At 50.7% G+C, this 17,691-nt stretch overlaps 6 protein-coding genes across 6 annotated transcripts; 1 reads left to right on the top strand and 5 right to left on the bottom strand.

The window, feature by feature from the left end:
* Positions 1-2,354: 2,354 nt before the first annotated feature.
* K441DRAFT_643842 (ABC transporter CDR4) lies at positions 2,355-7,821 on the bottom strand. The gene is made up of 4 exons (XM_067646738.1): positions 6,953-7,821; positions 4,976-6,895; positions 2,886-4,928; positions 2,355-2,829 (listed from the first exon to the last, which is right to left on the bottom strand). Exons 1-4 carry the CDS (start codon positions 7,418-7,420, stop codon positions 2,800-2,802), a joined length of 4,461 nt encoding a protein of 1,486 aa, XP_067499557.1. The 5' UTR covers positions 7,421-7,821; the 3' UTR covers positions 2,355-2,799.
* Positions 7,822-9,666: 1,845 nt separating this feature from the next.
* K441DRAFT_581185 (WD40 repeat-like protein) lies at positions 9,667-10,689 on the bottom strand (the record flags this gene model as incomplete). The annotated part of the gene is made up of 1 exon (XM_067644404.1): positions 9,667-10,689. One exon carries the CDS (start codon positions 10,687-10,689, stop codon positions 9,667-9,669), a length of 1,023 nt encoding a protein of 340 aa, XP_067499556.1.
* A 39-nt stretch (positions 10,690-10,728) lies between these two features.
* Positions 10,729-11,007, bottom strand: K441DRAFT_469248 (ankyrin repeat protein; the record flags this gene model as incomplete). The annotated part of the gene is made up of 1 exon (XM_067641846.1): positions 10,729-11,007. A coding segment is annotated over one exon (279 nt), but the record flags the coding sequence as incomplete, so codon positions are not given.
* A 153-nt stretch (positions 11,008-11,160) lies between these two features.
* Positions 11,161-11,433, bottom strand: K441DRAFT_507598 (ankyrin; the record flags this gene model as incomplete). Its single annotated transcript, XM_067642066.1, has 1 exon — positions 11,161-11,433. A coding segment is annotated over one exon (273 nt), but the record flags the coding sequence as incomplete, so codon positions are not given.
* Positions 11,434-14,277: 2,844 nt separating this feature from the next.
* Positions 14,278-15,413, bottom strand: K441DRAFT_581091 (FabD/lysophospholipase-like protein; the record flags this gene model as incomplete). Its single annotated transcript, XM_067644400.1, has 3 exons — positions 14,278-14,884; positions 14,959-15,195; positions 15,253-15,413. 3 exons carry the CDS (start codon positions 15,411-15,413, stop codon positions 14,278-14,280), a joined length of 1,005 nt encoding a protein of 334 aa, XP_067499553.1.
* A 1,562-nt stretch (positions 15,414-16,975) lies between these two features.
* K441DRAFT_666692 (uncharacterized protein) lies at positions 16,976-17,490 on the top strand (the record flags this gene model as incomplete). Its single annotated transcript, XM_067649700.1, has 3 exons — positions 16,976-16,993; positions 17,056-17,277; positions 17,320-17,490. Coding segments are annotated over exons 2-3 (151 nt in total), but the record flags the coding sequence as incomplete, so codon positions are not given.
* Between the last annotated feature and the right edge of the window lie 201 nt (positions 17,491-17,691).

Genomic DNA, 17,691 nt, shown 5'->3' with positions numbered 1-17,691 from the left:
TGCGCTCTCAACCAATCCACAGCATCACACTCACACCAGGAATGGCAATCCTCACCAGACATGCCCTTATCCCCCAAGCTCACAGATCCTGTGGCTACAGTGTATAAATAAACACACCTTTAAACCTTCGGATATCTCATCCAACGTACCCCGTCCCACATTTGCACAGCACTTCTCTGCCCCCATTTCTACCACAAAACACCAGATACCAGACCCAACAATCCCCAACTCAACCTTTTCCACACCACAATCTCGAAGCACTCCAAACACCCTCTCCAAAAAGCCCCTTATAAACCACCCCGCCACCCCCACCGCCCAACCCACCCCCTTATCCACAACCCCCCGCCCTCCCATCCCCCCTCAGCCATCCACCTCACCACCCTCCCAACCGCCCTCCCAACCACCCCATCGATCCTCTCCAACCACCCACCCCCCGCCGCCACCGGCCCCAGCAACCGCGCCTCCCCCGGCCCCACAGCCCCCGCAAGCAGCGCAGCGCGCCGCGCCAACAGCGGCGTCCGCACCTCCTCGCCGAACGCAGCAGACACTGCCGCGACGGCGGCGAGGGGCCGGGCGGGGGAGCGGGGGGAGGAGGCGGCGGCAGACGCAGAGCCGACGGCGGATGCGGGTGCGGGAGCGGGAGCCGAGACGCGCGTGGCGGGCGGGCTGCCATGCTCCTCTTCGCGCGCCTTTTCGGCGCCGCTGTGCGTGCGTCTTGCTGGTTTGGCGGCTGGGGGTGCGCTGGGCTGGGCTGGGTGCCCGAGCCCGAGCCCGAGCCCGAGCTGCTGGGGTGGGTCTAGGGGGGTGGGTCGGCGGGTTGGGCGCGTGGGTTTGCTTGGGTTTGGGCTTGGGCTTGGGCTTGGGCTTGGGCTTGGGCTTGGGCTTGGGCTTGGGCGTGAGCGCGTGCGGAGCGCGGGGAGGAGGAGGAGCGGGATGTCGTTCTGGTTTGGGGTTGGGGGTTGGCTGTCAGGGGTATGAGCTGAGGGATTGGAGCGGGTGCGGGAGTGAGAGGGAGGAGAGGCTGCAGCGGTGTGGTCCTGTGCTCTTCGCTCCGGGGCTGGCGGGGGATGGTTGTGGGCTTGTCTTTGTCCCTGTCATCGTCCTCGCCCTCAATCTCAGCCCTTCGAACCCAGGTGATGACGCTGGAGACGTGGCGGTGCTAGTGGCGCTGCTTGCGCTGCCCAAACTCTTCCACCCGTCCTCCTTCCTTTCTTGGTACTGGAAAGAGATAGGCGGGAAGTTTACAAAGTACAACACCACCGCCGCTGCTGCGCCGGCTATCAGCCCCGCTATCAGTACGCCCAGCAGCAAGGGCGGGAAGGGCGGGAGGTCGAACTCAAATCCGAATGGCTCATTCGATGGAGAGAGTGATGATGTAGCCGCTCCTACCCCACCACCCTGGGCTGGATCAGTGGGGGGTAGGGTGGCCCGCATGCTATGTGTGAGGAGGGTAGTCGGTAGGGTAGTCCGGAGCGCAGATGTGGAGAAAGGGGGGTTGAAGTATGGAGGAGGGTGCAGATGGTGCAGAGGGCGCGCATGTGGCGTCCTGGTACGATGCCGATGGCACGGAAGATGTAGTCCTCACCCCCTCTGCTCCATCCCTCGTTTCTCTGACTATTGGGCCTCTCTGCCTATGCCTCCTCCTCTAGCTTTTCCGCAACCTGGCTCTGCTTATTTGTCGTCTAGCCCGGTTGCTGCTGCAAGGTGGTTGGCCAGGTGGTGCTCCGGCTATAGCTAGGCTCTATTGAAGCGCGATCCGGGCGATGAGGCGTTAGGCCATAATGAGTAGTGACTTTTATTGTCGTCGCGCTGTTTAGTTTTTGGAAAGTTTCTCTAGCTGCCATCTTAGGTGTCTGGGAAGGGTTCGTCACTATGCTCATCGCCTCCCCCTCCACCTCTCCTCCCCGTGCTGGCCAACTCCCCATCTCACAACCCCCCCGCTCTCGGGCTAGCGGGCTATGGGTTGGTTTGGTGCTGCTGTGCGTTGCTCTCCGCGTAATGGGCGCGTGTGGCTGCATATGCGAAAGTCCCGAACCATGCAGGTTCGCGATACGGGGGCGGCAGAAAGGATATGGAGACCGTGGGGACGGAGATGCTCCGAGGGGCCATGCATGCATTCCGGGAGCGTTTCTGTAGAGGGTGGGAGTGGTGGAAGACAAGGGCTGACTTAGGCAGGCCGGCAGCAGCATCGACAACGGGTAGTAGGAGGGTACGAAAGAGAGGACATAGGATGTATGGTCACGATCGAGAGGGTTTGGGATATTGGAAGCTGAGGCTTGGTGCAAACGCACATGAGAGTTTGTCAGCGAGTGTAATGGAAAGATTAATGGCACAGTAAAGCTCAAAGATAGGCTACGAGAATGATATTAGAGGTTTTATTCTTAGCCATTTAAGCATCCTGTACAGCGGAAGCTGAGTGATACAATAGCAGTTTCACAACATACGTGAATAGAATGGACACACAAAGTGAATGAAATTGAGCAACTACTCTTCATATGCCTCTACTATTCATGTACGCCAGAGGCCACGCACACACCGCGAACAAAGCTGACTATCCAAGATTCGCCAATTCATGAACACCAGTGTAAATGCTTACTCAATTATCTGAATTTCTATGGTCTCACCCTTAGCAAGCCAGCAAAATCGCCTTCAGGTTTTCGTTCGCCAGCCTCGGAAAAGCACTCCACGAAAACCAACGAGGGCCCTAGTGTAGTGACATCGGCTCTAGAATTATGTATGGTAGAAATTAAAATGTAAAATTTTCAAGACAAAGACACATTCTCGATAGGCTGAGCGGTATCAGCGGCGGTTGAAGTTGAGGTAACGAGCCTTGTACTAAGTCAGCATTTGCATGTTCAAACGGATAGAATTAGGGATAGACTTACAGCAATAAACAACAGAATCAGATTACTTCCAATAAATGCAGCAAGTATGCCCAGATCCCTCCACCTATATTTGAATTCATACCCAAGCGGCTCGTAGAACTGATCGCCAACTTTATACGCGCAGTACTGGCATGCGTCCGTTAGGTTATTAGCAATATAGCCGGGTCCACCGGCAGAGAAGAACTTCGACATGTATGAGCCGCAGTCCTGACCTGCCGGCGCGCTGAAGGAGTTGTACTCGACGGATGTGCAGTGGACAGGGCGTTCGTGCAACTCGGTGACGACCATGCCGCCAATGAGGCGCGTGAAGGGGTCGAGCTGGTACAGCCATGCGCGCCAGAAGCCGGGGATTTGCGGGCGAGGAATTGTTACACCACAGAAGAGCGCGAAGACAATGATGATGAAAGGATTGACGAGGGAACTGATGAAGGGAGAGGGGGTTACTGCGGCGACCATTTGGCCGAGAGTCACTGAGAAGATTTCGGTAATGAGAATCATGAAGAACTGGTAGCCGGCGCGGCTGCTGGCAGAGTTGAATCCGGGGATGTAGTAGATAGGGAGGAAGAAGAAGACAGCGCAAAGGATGCTGTATGGCATCTCAGCGAGCACCATGGCGAAAGCGAACGGGAAGGTCTTGTAGGCTTTCGCTGCTTGCTCACGATAGCTAATCATCCGTGCAATAGCGTATTTAGGCTCAACTTGGGCTAGAATAAGGGCAGGTAAGACGGTGACCTGGAAGATAATGAAGACACGGTATTGAAGAGATGACCTGGAGTCATTGAGTTGCAGATATGACAATCCAGTGAGAAGTGCGATGATGACATGGTTGAAAACTCGGGTAAAGCCGTAGTTGGGCGTTCTCCAGAACGAGAGATGGGTGCGCTTGTTGACCATCTTGATCTGGTGCCACATTGGTGTGGCATATTCATGCTGAACGACTGGTTCGGCGGAGCCAACTTCTCTAATACGCTCTTCCTTGATCCTGACAATATTAGCTTTAACTTGTGCAAATTCCTCCGAATCGTTCCAGACATCTGCCCAGTCTCGTTTGCCGATGCGAGGCATTTGGCCAGCTCCAATAGCATCCAGCATCCATTCGGCAGGGTTAGCATTAGGAGGACAGTCAGCGCCATGACGGTGGAAGTAGTCGATCAGTACGTGAGCGTCTTTACCGATATCGCCGAAATACACGCATTGGCCGCCACGTTGAAGGAGCAAGAGTCTGTCGAAGTTCTCAAATAGCGCGGAGTTAGGCTGATGAATTGTACAGAGAATGGCCTGCCCGGCGGCTGCCAATTTGCGTAAGAAACGGACGATGTTGAAAGCGCTTTGACTGTCAAGACCGCTGGTGGGTTCATCTAAAAAGAGCAAAAGTTCAGGCTTAGCTGCAAGCTCGACACCGATAGTTACTCGTTTCCGCTGTTCCACAGCAAGGCCGGTGTCTGGCTCTCCGATTATAGCGTCGGCAATGTCTTCCATTTCGAGGAGCGAGATAACTTCTTCCACATAAGCGTACTTCTCTTCTTGGGGAGTGTCGTATGGTTGGCGTAGATCCGCAGAAAATCGAAGAGCCTCACGAACAGTGGTAGCTGGTTCATGGACATCGAGCTGCTCTGCGTAGGAAGTACCACGCTGAAAAGCGAGACCGGGGGCCTTGCCGTCTACCAGTTTCTCGCCAGAAATAATACCAATATTTTTTCTAGCAGCGAGAACATCTAACAAGGTAGTTTTACCTGCACCCGAAGCCCCCATAAGCGCAGTCAGTTGGCCGGGCTTGACGTAACCGAAGATGTCCTTGAGCAAACGCAATTGCCCAGAAGGGACCGGAACGTCGTAGCAGAGGTTTTCCCATGTGAGGACTGCCTTGGAAGTAATCTTCAAACCGGAGCTAGCATCGGTGCCGCCTTCCTCTTTGCGATTTCTCTTGTCTCTCTTTTCTCTAAGCTTCTGATTCAATTCTTTGAGCTCGTTGTCTTCTTTTGTGAAGTATGTGACGGTTCTTCCACCAGCGCCCCATTTGACGTATTCGCCGAGGAAGGCGTTCTAAAGAAGTTAGTCATGTATCGTTGATTTCTACGAGGGGGTCATACCGCAATTAAAAACCCAACAATGAGGACAACGATAATACCCCAGTTCCGCCAGAGGTGTTTGGGATCGTACGAAAAGGCTAGCTCAATATAGCGGCTTCCCGAAACTTGGTCTGTTCCTGCTATACTTCCTGGCAACGTGCAGACTTGGTGGTCAAGATTGTCATATCCTGGCCCATAAGGTATGAGAGATGTTCCGGTACAGGTCAGATTTAGTCGCTTGAATTCGTTCATCATAAGTGCAGAAAAGCCGAGACCTAGTGCGTTCATGTAGAATATCCATCTCAACCAGACCTGTTCTGACTGCCACTGAATCAAGTATCCCGAAGTCAACACGAACAGAGTGATGATGGTAGCTGCCAAGCGAATTGCAACGTCGAAGTCCGGGCACAGGCAGCCCACTGTTCGGAAGAATAGAGTCGTAGCCAGATAACCTGAAATAATCACTAAGACGAACGTGAAGAAAGCTCCCGCATCTCGCACAAGGCCACACATGAAATAGACCATGATACTGAAGATAAGAATCTGTGCAGAGGCAAAGAGCAAGTCAACACCAATCTGAGCAATCCAGAGCGCCGAAGGTCGATGAAATGTGTAGGCCCGATGCTTGTTGACTATAGGTCGTCCTACCATGGTAGATGCCAGTTCAGAGAATGCTTGGAATGCATTGAAGAGCAGCGCAATGAAGAGCACACCACCACGCGTGAAGGCTCCAGCACTGGTTTTGGGAAGGTTGAGCCAGACAGTGCCAAGAACAATAGCAATGATAATAGATGTGGCCCAAGAGACAACCAGTGAGAACTTATCCTGCCATCGCAGCAAGAATTGGCGTTTAGCCAAAGCCCAAATCTGAAGGTAGAAAGGAATCGAGTAGACGGACTTCTTCGAGGCGTGTCGTTTGCTTTCCTTCACAGCAGTAACGAAATCATCGTATACATGCTTTTCCTGATCTATGTTTTTACGATACTCCGTCATTTCACTCTCAAGGCGGGTTGCCAGCCCAGACTTATCGAAAGCAGCGACCAGATCGTCGGGGGTACTTGGAACGTTGTCAGCGCTCCTTCCAGGTTTGTAATCTCGTTCGAAAGGGTCTGTACAGCCGGTCAAGTAATCTGGGGTTGTCTGGCGGGGCTTTTCTAGGAATCCGAGTCCTTCGAAGTATGCACGAGCTTCCTTGGCAGGGCCAAAGAATACTTGACGACCAGAGTCGATAACCATGACCTTGTCGAAGACTTCGTAGATAGACTCGGAAGCTTGGTAAAGAGATACAAAGGTAGTGGTCTGGTAGATGTTGGTTAGGACTCGCAGAGATTTGGCATAATCGAGAGCTGTAGAAGCATCCAGTCCCCTTGTGGAGTTATCCCATGAGAGTACGGAAGCGCCGGTAACCATCATCTCAGCAATTGAGACTCTTTTACGTTCGCCTCCGGAGATACCTCGCACGAAAGGGTTGCCAACAATGGTGTTCTTAGTATGCTCAATATTAAACATTTTAAGTATTAAATCGATAACTTTCTGCTTGAATTCTTGTCTTGACAATCCCGCTGGCCGTTTTCCGGGGACTTTCGTCTCCAAGGCAAAGTCCAGCGTCTGGCCTACGGTAAGAGTCGGATGGTGGTTTTCGTCCTCCTCGCAGTAGACGGCCTCTCCTCGATAGCGCTTCTCGAAGAATTTGCTATTGAAAGGACCATAGAGAACGTCCCCGCCAATTTTTGTGTATCCGTATCTTTGGTTGCTGATGACCTTCAGGAAAGTAGTGCATCCAGACCCTGGTCGTCCAAGAACAAGAACCATTTCACCGGGTTTTGTGACACCGCGGAAGTTTTTCAAAATGTCGAACTCCCTTCCTTTTTTGCCGAATCCGAGCAGGTGCATAGCAGTTTCATATACATTGAAGAAGGAAACGAACGCCATTGGAAATGTCTTAGAATACGTTAGCGAGGGGAATTTCATTCTAAAATGCTAACGAGGTCGTCGTACCTTGACATAGTTCTTTACCCCGCCAATTCCACTGACGGTGAGATTCTCCCATACCACACCAATGCGCTTGGACTTGATCCCTGCTTCCTCTTCGAGGCCTTTGTTTCCCCTCAAGGTAGTCTCGAGGTCAAAGAGCTCCTCGTCAGAAGTCTCAGACTCGGGGGCCTTTTCGACATCCTCACCGACATTGCCTTTCTGCCCACTCTGGGTTTGCGACAATCGACGAGAGTGTTGGCTGGCTCTGGAGAGCTCCTTGCTCAGTTCCGCAAATTCCGCTTCGGCCCGCTCGACATTGACCCCGGCACGAATTGCGCTGTAGCCGTTGGGATTGTACTCGATGTCCCTGTCCTGCTTTTCGAAATTCTGGATGGCGTCTTCTTGGTGGTGGGTGGGAGTGATTGATTCGTAGACACGTGCGGAGGTCTCCTCACGCTTGGTGGAATGGTTTAGAGGTGCGTCCGTGTCCATTGCTGTGGTAGCAGCCGAAACGGCTTTGCAGGGCTCACGCGGGTTCCAAGCTTACCGACGCCTTGACCGGGGAAGAAGATAATTGAAAGAACGAACGAGCTGGTCGTAAAATTCACAGAAAGAAGAATTGGAAGAAGATTGAACAGCAAAAAAAGGGAGGGCAACCCAGGGGATCAATAGCACTCGCGGCCGCTATTCAAAAGGAAAAAAGGACTTGGGTTCGCCTTCATTAACCCCGTCGAAACCGGACTTAGGGTCAGATTTAGGGTCAACTTTAGCTCCAATTTCGGGTAGCTGCCTGAGCCGATCCGTTCTGAGCGATGGATGGATGGTGTTATTTATTTGACGGCACACGGCCTGGTGAAGATGACGGAGGAATAATTGAAGGATACTTGGAGCTGAAGGATACACGAAGTGGCCAAAACAAGCAATTGACATGTGGCGGTGACTATGATGGATCCGCGGAGTCATCCTCTCCCATTCAGACCCGCCGGGACGGCAACAAGGCACTCCGCCCCTTCTCTCTCTCACTCTCTCACCCAAAATGGGCTAACAGGGTTACCAGCAGCGGTGGAATTGGTTGGGTACGAAGGAATGGTTGGTAATAGAAAGCTTGGCACTGCCCCACTCTCCAACCATGTTCCCTCGGCAAGGTGAACCATGTGCCCGCCGTCAGGCTTGCCACACCGCCAACACCTTCGCTAACGCCCTCCCCGTCAGCCGTCAATCTCGTCATGACTCAAGCGGCAGTTCTTCGGGTAGATTGCGCATTCAATGAATCACCGTGACACCTAGTGCTCCCTTCCTTCGTTCTTTCATGCGGCAGCTTCTGCACAAAGCAACGCCGCTGATGGGAAAGCCCCACGTCAGCGCTACTCCACACACGTGCTCGTATCAATACCTCAATTGCAAAGCGCTCGAATTCGTACGGCCTTCTATAAAGTGGGTCTTGTCTGCTGCTTCGTTCCTCGGATCTTCGAACCCCCGAGTCAATAGGACATCTCACTTTGTAGGGCTGAAAGCACACCATCGGCCCACCATCTGCCCACCACCTCCGTTTAAACATCCCAAGGGAAATAAAATTGCACGACCGTATTTGATACCTGCCACACCTGTTTTATGCCCATGNTGCTCTGCTAATCTTTCTTATTGTTAACCGCATGCTGTGATAACCACGAACTGAACATTAGCCGAGACAGTGACTCTATTCGCTTCTCATACGAACCATCCAGTAATATGTCTTTCTCGCCCTCCTGCTTTAGTCCCCTTTTCGTCCGCCCTTACATCCCACCCCAACACTCTTGGCGCACAGCCCGCTCCGGGTGACTGCGGATGACTCACTCTTGCTCACTTCCGCTCACAATTGTACGATAAACTACCACTCACCCTCAAGTTCCGGTACAGCATAGAAGGTCAAGCAAGCGTAAAAGCAAAACCTCGAAACGCTGACTCGCTTCCACGGCCTTGCTATGCCGCAACTATTTTTTACTTACTTTCACCTCTACTTCGACGCCGATTTTCATACGCGGCAGGACTAGAACAGTCACACTTTCTGACTAAGATCTTTCACTAGGGTAGATATGCATTTCTCAAGCGGAAGACGTGTCGCCCACAACTTCAGACCGTTCATGTTCCTCGTCAAGTTTTATCATTGCGGAAAGTTTCACTGCATTCTTGGCCCCCTGGCTTGATGGTGACTCCTCCACAACTCTTTGAACCAGAGGCAATTTTACAATTAGTATATAACGCCAATGTGGACTAGAAGCCAGAAATGCATTGTGACGCTGTTGTCTGCGCCTTTTCCTTTTCATGCAAGCCACACAGCCAACCTATCCGGCCCATAACCACCGCATTGAATGCTGAACCCAACATGACCCAACCTATCTTCCGCAACACCGCAACCCATAACTCCAAAATATGCACCTCCACATGAATGAACGCCTCGTTGCCTCCATTCTAACGTTACGAATGCGTCCACATCACAAGCCTTTACGCCTAAGCACAACACCCAAATACTGATAGCAAGTAAGAGCTTCCTTTGCGGTGGCTGGGAGCAGGTCATTCATATCTCGGGCGGCGTTCCTGAGAAGCTCAAGCTGCGTTCTCTGAGTGGTAATTTTTTTCAAAGTGATTTTACAAAGCTTGCGGCAGTGTCGCGTATCTTCTGTGTTAGAAAGGTACGATCCCCTTAACAGAGAATATGAAGTTGGTCAGGAAAGAAGTTGATTTGGTGGAGGCTGAATGGCTTAACCTCTAGGGCCGACCAGCCAGAGCTTAACCGTACCATCATTTGAGGCCGATGCGACCAGCTTACCATCCGGTGAGAATGCAACACTCAAGACAAAGCTAAAATGGCCTTTAAGCGTAGCTTGCACTGTTGCAGTCGCCGTATCCCAGAGCACAACCGTCTCATCATCTGAGGCCGATGCGACCAGCTTACCATCCGGTGAGAAAGCAACACCCAAGACCTCTCCAGAATGGCCTCTAAGCGTAGCTTGCACTGTTGCAGTTGCCGTATCCCAGAGCACAACCGTCCTATCATGCGAGGCCGATGCGACCAGCTTCCCATCCGGTGAGAATGCAACACTCCAGACCCTTCCAGAGTGGCCTCTAAGCGTAGCTTGCACTGTTGCAGTTGCCGTATCCCAGAGTACAACCGTCCTATTAGTCGAGGCCGATGCGACCAGCTTACCATCCGGTGAGAATGCAACACCCCAGACCGTTCCAGAATGACCCTTAAGCGTAGCTTGCATTGTTGCAGTTGCCGTATCCCAGAGCACAACCGTGCTATCAGTCGAGGCCGATGCGACCAGCTTACCATCCGGTGAGAATGTAACACTCCAGACCGTTCCAGAATGGCCTTCAAGCGTAGCTTGCACTGTTTCAGTTGCTGTATCCCAGAGCACAACCGTCCTATCATATGAGGCCGATGCGACCAGCTTACCATCTGGTGAGAATGCAACGGTATTGACCGTACTAGAATGGCCCTTAAGCGTGGTTTGCAGCCCCGTTGTCGTGTCCCAAAGTTCAACCGTACCGTCGACCGAGCTCGAAACAATTAGCCTGCCGTCTGGTGAAAATGCAACGGCACAAATCTCTCTCGAATGGCCCTCAAGTGTAATGGCATTGCGGTTGGCGCCCACCTCAGCCAGATGCTGGAAGACCTCCGGGTGGTTGTTTCGGCTGGCTAACCATAGCGACGTGCATCTCAACTTTGTGTCTCCTTCTCGAGTTAAGAACTTATTCGGGATTTTTAAGCGTAGTGGCATCTCTCGTTTATCATCATCCGCCTTGAAGTCAGCCTCCTTGTTAACGTCCGCTCCCAGCTTGATTAGCGCCCGCACCGTTGTCTCGTGCCCAATGCTTGCTGCCCAATGCAGCGCCGTCCATCTGTCATCGTCCCCGGCTCCGACTTCCGCGCCTAACTCGACCAGAACTCTTACTGTATTGTGGTGCCCGTTGCTTGCCGCCCAGCGCAGCGCTGTCTGTCCATTGCCGTCCTTAGCCTCAACGTCCGCGCCTAGCTTAACCAAAAATCCCATTATATCGTGGTGCCCGTTGCTTACCGCCCAGTGTAGCGCTGTCTGTCCATTACTGTCCTTAGCCTCAACGTCTGCGCCTAGCTCAACCAACAATATTATTGTGCCGTAGTGTCTGTTGCTTAGCGCCCAGTACAGTGCCGTCCGTTCATTACTGTCCTTAGCCCCTTTGTGCGCGCCTAGCTCGGCTAAAACCCTAGTTACCCCTAACTGAAGTGCTGTCCATCCACTACGGCTCTCGGCCTTGATATCGGCGCCTAGTTCGATCAGCGCCCGCACTGTATTGCGATGGCCGTTGCTTGCCGCCCAGTGTAGCGCTGTTTGTCTATCGCAGTCCTTAGCCTCAACGTCCGCGCCTAGCTTAACTAAAACCTTTGTTATATCGTGGTGCCCCTTGCTTGCCGCCCAGTGCAGCGCTGTCTGTCCACTGCTGTCCTTAGCCTCAACGTTCGCGCCTATCTTAACCAAAAATCTTATTATATCGTGGTGCCCGGTGCTTGCCGCCCAGTGTAGCGCTGTCTGTCCATTACTGTCCTCAGCCTTAACGTCTGCGCCTAGCTCAACCAAAAATATTGTTGTGTCGTAGTGTCTGTTGCTTATCGCCCAGTGCAGTGCCGTCCGTTCATTACCGTCCTTAGCCCCTTTGTGCGCGCCTAGCTCGGCCAAAACCCAACTTACCCCCAGCTGAAGTGCTGTCCATCCATCACTGCTCTCGGCCTTGACGTCAGCGCCTAGTTCGATCAGCGCCCGCACTGTATTGCGATGGCCGTTGCTTGCCGCCCAGTGCAGCGCTGACCATCCGTTATCGTCCCTGACCCTAATTTCCGCGCCTAGCTCGGCTAAAACCTTCACTGTACTGTCGTGGCCGTTCATTGCTGCCAGGGACAGTACCTTCGACATGATCATTCCCTTTCTCTTCGCGTTGGTATGCACACCTAGCTCGACCAAATACCTAACCATGTCCTGAAGCCCGTTACGTGCCGCAATCTCCAGAGCAGTGTCTCCATTTTCATCTTTGGCGTCTTTGCTAACTTTTCTTTTGATCAACTGCAACGCAATATCGATACAGCCTGTCTCCGCAGCATGATGAAGAGGGGTTCGAAGGCCATGGTCAGTCTTCTTAGGATTGCATAATGGAAGTATCAAATTGAAGATCCTAGCATTCGCTGTCCGCGATGCCAAATGCAATACCGGAAGATTGCCATAGTGATATAGTGGGAGGTTGAAAATTTCCGCGTTGGCTTTAACTTCCTGTGAGGTAAGGAGGGCTTGTAGAAGAGGAAGATGTTGATTCGCTGTTGCCCATCCCAGTAAGCCGCAATAATGAGATTGCGGTGATTGTCCTATAGGCTCCCATGGGTGCCATCTCCAGGAGAAGTTTGGTTCAAGTGCAAGAGTTCGAAATCTGGGCCAGCAATCGGAACGTTTGTCAATGCTACGCGTAAGGAGTGCCCATTGTTCTTTTGCAAATGAGAAGAATGATGGCGGCTCCTTTACGTGAGAGAATGTTGAAGTTTTTGAAGGCAATAACATCTGCACCGGTCTGGCCCTGGGAAAAAAGGGCCGCATCCACGATTGGCCGGGTCCTATAACTGTTTCAACAGCTGCGGAACTCAATTGAATAGTCGGGCCTCTGTTCGCGTTAGAGGGCTGCAAAGCAAGAGAGTAGTCGGAGGAGGTGAGATGCGTCACGCAAAGCTGTCCGAGTTCAAGCTTCGCAGTGTTTAGCTTGAAGCCGTTTGGAAGAAGTTGAGCATCAGCCGGCTGATTTTCTAGGAATTGGCGCACAGAGTGGTGCGCCAGGAGGACCCGCCCGTCTTTGTCTTGAGTGATGAGGTTAGAGCAGCACTTCAATACTTCTTGCGTTAGTGGTAACTCGTCTCGACAAAGACACCCAGTGTTTGGGTCAACCGCAAGTGCCTCCCTAAGCTGGTCAATCTTGAATGGCTTGGTCGCTGCGCATACCCAACGCAGAATCTTAGGAGCGAAGCGACTCTGTTGAACGCTTTTTTTCGTTAAGCACCGGGCGTATGTCTCGCCTAGATCCTTCGGCAGGTTTGCGAGGGCCTTTCGGATGTCGGCATCGGTGAAGCAGTCATCCCATAGAGCGTCTAGTTGTAGGCTCACCCATAAAATCCTTCTCGAATGTTAGTGTATGATCAAATGTGTGATCGATCGTAGATATTGCACTAACATTCGATCAGCTCTCTCGTTCAGTTTGCTCTTAATGTCTTGAAGCACCCTTTCATCCTCGGTAAGTTTCCTTTCCCGCATCTTTTCCTCAATTTTCCAGTTAATGAACTTGCGAATATCTTCTTTATGATACTCTTCTGATATGCATATCGTGTTAGAACCCGGTATCGAGCTTGCCACATCAAGGGCTTCCCGTCCAGAGATGAAAATCCTAGGGCCGCGCCGCAACCCTATTTTCTGAAAAGTTTTAAGTATCTCTCGTACTTGTTCTGGCTCGCATTCATCAATCCCATCCACCACATATGTAGTGCTTGGAAGCAACACGCTTAAGGGCAAGAAAATCTCATCTATCACCTCGTCGAAGCTCGGAGGATACCGCTTGTAACCGTAGAACCGCTTCACATAAGATACTATACGGGAAGGGCACGGGTTTCTAGTAATATGAAGGTAGCCGAGGATTTGTTTAATGTAGCTTTGAAACAGATGGGTTGCCTCCAGTCGGGTCTTGTTCGAGTGGCTGAAGAAGAAATGGGCTACTAAATCACCAGCCTTCAGAGATTCCTGGATTAGGTGTTGAACAACTGTGCTCCTAAATAATATTAATATCCGGATAATGTAGGGCTGGAAAATAACTAGTGCCAACCTACGTGATGAGAGTCTTTCCGCACCCAACTAGAGCACAACAATAAGCAGGAATTTCAGGCTAGCGGATGTACGACGCATACTTTTACCAGACAGCCATAAGCATGAGTGGCTTTCTTTTTCAAACCAGGCCAGAAGCAATTCATGGTGTAGTATCCAACTTGTAGTGCCCTCGCACCTATTCCGTAAGTAGCTTCGGTGGGTGCGGTCGGGCTCATAGTCAGAGACACGATCGAAAATGTTAAAAGAGGGCACCCCTACGTGGTATTAGAACTAGTGCAGATATCGGGTAACAGAGTTAACACCTACCCTCCTGCAGAGCTAAGTCCCATTCCGGCCTTTTTGAAAGAGCAAGGAATAGTGAAGGGTCATCGGGATTAGGAGTCTCTACAAGGGTGATAACTTTGCAAACTGCATTTGACTACAAGTTAGACACAGGAAACCAAGGGAAAATAGTCTACCCTAGAAACAGAAACGAAAGCCTCATGCGAAGTCGAACAAACCTTCTCTCTCGCCTAGCGCCTTAGCGCACGTCTTCACCTGTTTATGGACAAGCTCATTTGCAAGGTAGTACTGAGTCCCGTCCACGATTGTACTACTCTCTGATACCTCGTCTAAGCCAACCTCCGCGAGCCCGTCGGGGACATTAAACCGGAAATAACGGTTAGATTCATCCAGATCGGTGTGCTCTTGGTGGAAGTCTCTTGCCGTAGCCTCCGTCTCAGTAGCTATACGTTTCAAAGTTTGGAAAATCTCAAGGCCGTCTTTCCCAAACTTCTTTATAGAAGGCACGCCTGTCCCGATCGATACGATGCATCCAATATTGCTCTCTAACGGGGCCGACGACCAAACGTCCTTGGCTTCTTTCCATAGCTGTCGAACGGGGTTATTCGCCCCAGTGGCTCCGTCAAAAAAGCGTTGCTTGCTTGGCCCAATCGTAATGGAATCGAAGAATGTAGAAGCGGCTGAAGTTGCCCGACCAGCCTCCCAAATCCTGGTAGTATTGTAAAGTTCAAAGGAGCTACGTTCATTCCGGTAACTCTGAAGGGGAACTATCGTACTAGTTCCATCACTTGTGGCACAGACGAACCTTACCACGGCATTATTAGTTAGTTCCATACAAGAGCTGCGGAAGAAAGGGATGACTGGAGAGGTTAGACTTACACCCTGCAAGAGGCACCTGGCTCTTTCAATAATGTATCCTCACTGTAACCTTGTGTCACAAGGATCTTCTTTATTGCCATTTCTAGCTCCTTGCTGTCAAATCTTTCACAGACCTTTCCTCCCATGCTGAAAGGTATGCGCCTCCTCCGCTTAAAGGCCTGATTGGAGAGCTCGCGGTATGCATCGATGCATTGCTGGACGTCCATCTTCAGGCGACCAAGCATGATCGCGATTAGACTTGATAATAGTTAGCAAGTTGCGTCTGGAAAGATATTAAGCCTTCAGAGGTATTACCCTCCAGTACTTGTGCCTGCTATCATATCGAAGTAGTCGCATGGCTTTGGAGGCTTTTCTGGATTGACAGCTTCCATAAGCCTCTGCAAGATGTATAGGGACGAGAGTCCACGAACACCCCCTCCATCAAGGCTTAACAGGTTGAGCTCTTGGCCAGGCATGATGTAGCCTTCATGAAGTAGGCGACAGGGGGGTAAGTCCGGGGTGCATGCGCTGAGGGCGATTCAAAGATGCGAGGGAAGGACGAGGCTGAGGTTGTATCAGAAAAGCGGAAGCTTCCATAGGGGCTGAAGTTGTGGCGCAGATAGTAACTAAAGCCCATATCTTTTAGCAACATAAAAATTAACACATTGTGAGAATAAATCATGCAAATATAATAGCAGCTTACATGCGACAATAGATATTTAACTTAAATTTAGAACTGCTTTAATCCTTTGGTTCAGGCATTCTCAACCGTTTGAAGAAGCTGGCTTTGGCACTATCTGTCTCGCATACCTCTGGGTCGGGGGATCGGCCGAGCTCTAAGCGCACGGGCCAGTTACGCGTGTAATCCAACTGCTTCTCATTAAGGTACTGCCCAGTGATAGAGTCGTGTTCTTTTCGCGATTGCGAAATGCAGTTGCTGAGCTAACGCATTATTGTTTTTCCTTGTATCGTCAACCTCAAGATTCATTGCGAAAATTCGACGAACTCGCCTACAATTAAAGTACCCCCCCCATATCGCGGCGAGAGAGCTCGCGCTACAGCTCTCTCTAAAGTGTAGAGCATTCGCGGGTATCGCGAGAGGGTTTGGACAATTGGCAGCACTATCCTCGAAAGACGAGGCAATAGCTTTAGGGCCGGGAAGCTGGTTCTACCGACGAACTTGGAGAGCTACGACGCTAATTTAAATAGAATTATTTCTCCAACGAGAATAAACAGCTCGGGTATGGAAGATCTTGCATTGATAAACATGTCCTTAGAGCTGTGCTCCGTGCGCACCAGCCAGGAAGCTGCATGCGCAGGCGATCAATTGTTCTGCCAGATAACCTCGCGGTCTGAGGGGCTTTTTCGCGACCCTTTTAGAAGTAGGATATTGAGTAGACTGTACAAGATCTGTATCATTAGAAATGTAGTTACGAACCATTGTGGTGGTGTAATTAATTGATAAAGTTATCTATTCTCCACTTGACGTGAGGAAGTTGATGTTCTTTGATCGGCCACATCTCTAAGTACACTGTCAATGCAAGGGATAACAATAATGTAATTAGTGGGCGCATAACCGACCGCCGAGACCACACGGCTTCTCAGCAGCTTTAAGTCAGGGTGTTATCTCGCCAACGTAACTAATCCCATTTTCATCCAAGACATCTATATCCACACCTATCCTAGAACCTATCTAATTCTTGTTTGAGACTGCAATGATAAGGATTATCAACATACGTAACGTATACGGTAAAATTTCAGGAACACAGGACCTCGTCCAAAGTTTGAGCATTTAAAGATTTGATATTTCTATCATCTCTCACTACATCCAGTGTTAGTATATGTTTGAAGTAGTCTAGCTTACCTCGCTTAGCAGCAATTTTTCCAGTTCATTTACTAGCCTCAACTTCTAAAGATCTTATTCCACTTTGGCATTTTCATCATTATGACTCTCGTCGCGGCCACAAGGGGTTTCTGCTTAAGCGCCGTCGTATAAGAATTTTGCAAAAGACTTACATTCAGTCATAAATCATTTAATGCTGTCTCTAATAAAAACCTAAATACGGTAGCGTATTAGAGACTGGCTTGCCAAGTTAATCTCTCTTGTCCACTGCTCACTTTTCTTAGTAGGTTTGGAATATGCTAGGTTATTGTGTAACCCGCCTCATTCTTCTCATCTCTTCAATAATCCGGGAGAACCTCATGGCGCCTAAAATCTCCCGGCGACCACATATCCGACAATTCACTCTATTCCCTCGCAGGTTGCATCGCAAGCTAACACAGAGGTCCCTCCTACCCGTAACTTTTGGCACTCTGTGTTGCTGCAAGGGTGCAAAATTATACTGGCTTTATTTAGCAAGCGTCATGCCAAGCCGGTTCTTCTCACCTCACATGATTTGAGTTTCAAACATTGTACCATCGCCCGGCAATAGTATACACCATCTTTTTGCACACCAATGCCTTGCAGAGACCGATCTGCATCGCAGCGGGCCGCACAATATACCTTAGGCCCACTACAGGCAAAACTCTTTATTGCGGTAACAGGTATATAACGATATCCCTTCCCACGCTGGTTTGCGTCAACGCATATCGATAAGGGTTTGGTCAATCATAGGCTCTCGTTAGCCTAAGAGCTTGGCGTTGATACTAATGTTCATAGGCTTGGCGCCAAGCTGTGGACGCCAGCGTAGGAAGGGATACTTTGTATTACGATCTACACGCCCTGATCAAGATTTTTTTGGTGTAATTAACGAT

Source organism: Cenococcum geophilum (genome assembly GCF_001692895.1).
Source record: "Cenococcum geophilum 1.58 unplaced genomic scaffold K441scaffold_50, whole genome shotgun sequence".
In the NCBI taxonomy this organism is placed as follows: Eukaryota; Fungi; Ascomycota; class Dothideomycetes; order Gloniales; family Gloniaceae; genus Cenococcum; species Cenococcum geophilum.
Note: the sequence above shows the minus strand (reverse complement) of the source record. Positions and strands in the feature narration are given on the sequence as shown.